We start from the raw sequence: 2,832 nt of genomic DNA on the forward strand, positions 1-2,832 counted from the left end.
GGAGTGCACCCTGGGGACTCGCCACCCATCCCCGGCCAGCCCCCGGGCTGGTGGCACCGGCCCCGCGCTGTGCGGCCGCGGTCGGCACACTGCTCGGGAACGGGGCGACACGGTCGTGCCTTCTGCCTGTGCCTCGCGTGGGACTCTCGGCAGTTACTGGCTCCAAGACTACCCCGTGCCTTCTCTCGTTGTCGTTGCTCAGGTCAAAACGTGGTTTCAGAATCGCAGAGCCAAATGGAGGCGTCTAAAGCAGGTACGTGGATGTTTCAGTTTCTATAGAAATAAGTATTTTAATTGTCTTATCTTACTCGGTGCTCGCCTATTCCAGGTTGTATGCAGAAGTCATCTGAAAGGCTGTTTAACCTCTTCACCTTGATTAAAAAGACAAATAGTCATGCTGGAATCTATGAGGGCTCGTTCAGGCAGCACTAACGTTAAAAGCTCCTAATGTAGTTCCTATATCAATTATGCCTGTCTTTCACACACCACCTATTAAAACTCCACACTAATTGTTTTGTAAACCCATATGCTGTTTAGCCAATTAACGTGGAGAAGATAAGTAATTGTCAGTAAATTACTTAGGCAGGGTTTTTGTGAGAACAATATTTACTGGTGTTTTAAATCGCCCTCTCTTAATAAACACAAGTCGATTTATTTTGCAAACGCTGGGAGAGGCAGGTACAAACACCTTGTTTGTTTGGAGGAGCCGCATGGAAAATTGAGTAGCTTTTACTTTTGGTTCACAAATAATTACAGTGTATGAAGCTGAGAGGTTAAAGCAGTTTCTCTTCCCTTAGAAATCGTGCTCAAGCAGACAGTTACTTTTTTTTGCGGCCCATAGGGCCCAATCCTGCCTAACTCGGCTGTCGTTGTGGCCCAAGTCTGGCTTCAGTAAGTGTGACATGGTCAGCTGAGTTTTACTGGCAAATCAGCCTTTAATATAAGAAAAGAAATTTCTTTAATAAGAAAAGAAAACTGATCACAGTGCCATGCTCTAGATGTATTTGCTCTGTGACCTTCGCCTGGGCTCAACCCGATCCTCAGTTGATTAATCAAGTCCCATTACTCTGGCAAGAGGTAGGCAGGGTCCCTGGCAGGGCCTGAGCCATGCTGCAGTGTCCAGGGAGCTTGCTTGGGATCTCGGCCATTTTAAGTCATTTCCTCCTTTTCCTCCAGTCACATCCATTTCTCCAGGCCCACACGGTTATGTCACGGGTACGTGTCTCTGCCTGCTTTCTTTTAAGAGTATCATTTCATGCCCCCTTAGGGGACTGGGCTCTCCAGACAGCTGCCGACACACAGGGCTACTCCTGCCTTCAGAAACAGGGGTTTGGTTCAGTTTGCTTTTAGTGGTGGGTGTTTTAATGTTGAGTTTTAGCTTAATTAGTAATCTTTTCCCCTTTTGCTTTTGGACCACTGATGGATTCAACTTCCCTCCTTTTGCTGGTGGGTGTAATTAAAGAAAGATCAGGGCAGAAGGAAGCTGTGTGTCGGTGTTTGTAGACTCATAATAAACATTTGCTTTGCTAAAGACAAAAGTTCAGAGATTCCTGGGCTCCAGCAGCTCCTGACTCTTTTGAAGTGGCTGCGATAACCATCGCCAAGGAGCCTTATTCACAGCAGCAGCCTCTGTGGCTGTGGGGGAGTGGATCAGAGCTGAGCCCCTGTGTGCAGGCTGAGCCCTTGCCCAGCCCTGTCCCACTCCGGCAGGTTTAGAGGCAGGAGGCCCAGGGAGGTAGCGGGACACCTGCCTTTTCCTGCAAGAAACCCAAGGTGGTTTTCTCACACAGAACAGCTGGAATTCCCAAGTCTCCTGTCTCTGTGGCCCATAGTTCTGTATCAAGCAGGCTTCTTTCATTGCAGGAGAATCCCCAGGCCACCAAAAAAGAAGAAGTGGAAGGTGCTGACAGTCACAGTGACCAAAGGCCGGAGAGCTGCCAGACCCCAGAGCAGAAGGGTAAGGAGGTCTCTCTGGATGGCTCACAGTACACCCCCTCACCAGCCTCACAGGAGGACCTGGAGTCAGAAGTCTCTGATGACTCTGATCAAGAAGTGGACATTGAAGGCGATAAAGGCTATTACAATTCTACCCACTAACAGCCCCATGCAGAGAGTGGACCCTAACTCAGCTTGCACTTTACCAGGGGCTGGTTTGAAAGAATATTATGCTACAGGAGAAAACTTTCACCGTTCCACTGAAAGGGAAAAAAAAAGGCATCACCAAATAGACTCATTTTATAACAAGCAGTGAAAGAAAGATGTATTTTCTGCAAACAGTCCATTTTTGTCAGATCTCTAATTTGGTTAAAGGATCATGGTTTGTATTTAATTATTTGTAAGATATATTTGTACAATAATCAATGTTCTAACTGGAATATAATCCTGCACCCTGTTCTTACTCATGGCAGGGCAGGGGGGAGGAGGTGTCTGAATAAGCTGCCATTGGTAATCAGGCAAAACTCCTCTCTAGCTACTGTGGAAGTGAGTATGGATTGGAGGACTAAGCCCTTTGTATGTGCAAACAAATATAGTTTAAATAGATTAATTTAAACGCCCTTTGCAAGCAGAGAATCGTGTTCTGTGAAACAGGGAGGGATTAAACCATCCCGAGAAGTGCCTTATGCTCACACCCTTTTAGGTGTTGTGGTGCTCTCTACTAAGACATCCCTCCATTTTTTCAGGTAGAATCTTTGGACAGATTAATTTTTCCTCTTGTGTGAGATGAAATGTGCCTTTTCAGATTTTTGAGAACTTTGCCTCACAGTCTGGATGGTTCCATTTGCAGAGAAAAAAAACCCCAAAACCAGACAAACATATTTTTCTCCTTTAAAA

At 46.3% G+C, this 2,832-nt stretch overlaps 1 protein-coding gene across 1 annotated transcript in view; it reads left to right on the forward strand.

Annotated features, from left to right (window-relative positions):
- HHEX (hematopoietically expressed homeobox) overlaps window positions 1-2,097 on the forward strand; it is a gene marked incomplete at its 5' end in the record, with an annotated part of 2,283 nt that extends 186 nt beyond the window's left edge. Inside the window, 2 exons of the mRNA XM_009070494.1 lie at window positions 154-253; window positions 1,864-2,097. Of these exons, the coding sequence (XP_009068742.1) occupies window positions 154-253; window positions 1,864-2,097 (334 nt within the window). The remainder of the gene's footprint in view (window positions 1-153; window positions 254-1,863) is intronic.
- Window positions 2,098-2,832: the final 735 nt, after the last annotated feature.

The sequence above is a fragment of the Acanthisitta chloris genome, unplaced genomic scaffold (genome assembly GCF_000695815.1).
Source record: "Acanthisitta chloris isolate BGI_N310 unplaced genomic scaffold, ASM69581v1 scaffold9832, whole genome shotgun sequence".
Classification (NCBI taxonomy): domain Eukaryota; kingdom Metazoa; phylum Chordata; class Aves; order Passeriformes; family Acanthisittidae; genus Acanthisitta; species Acanthisitta chloris.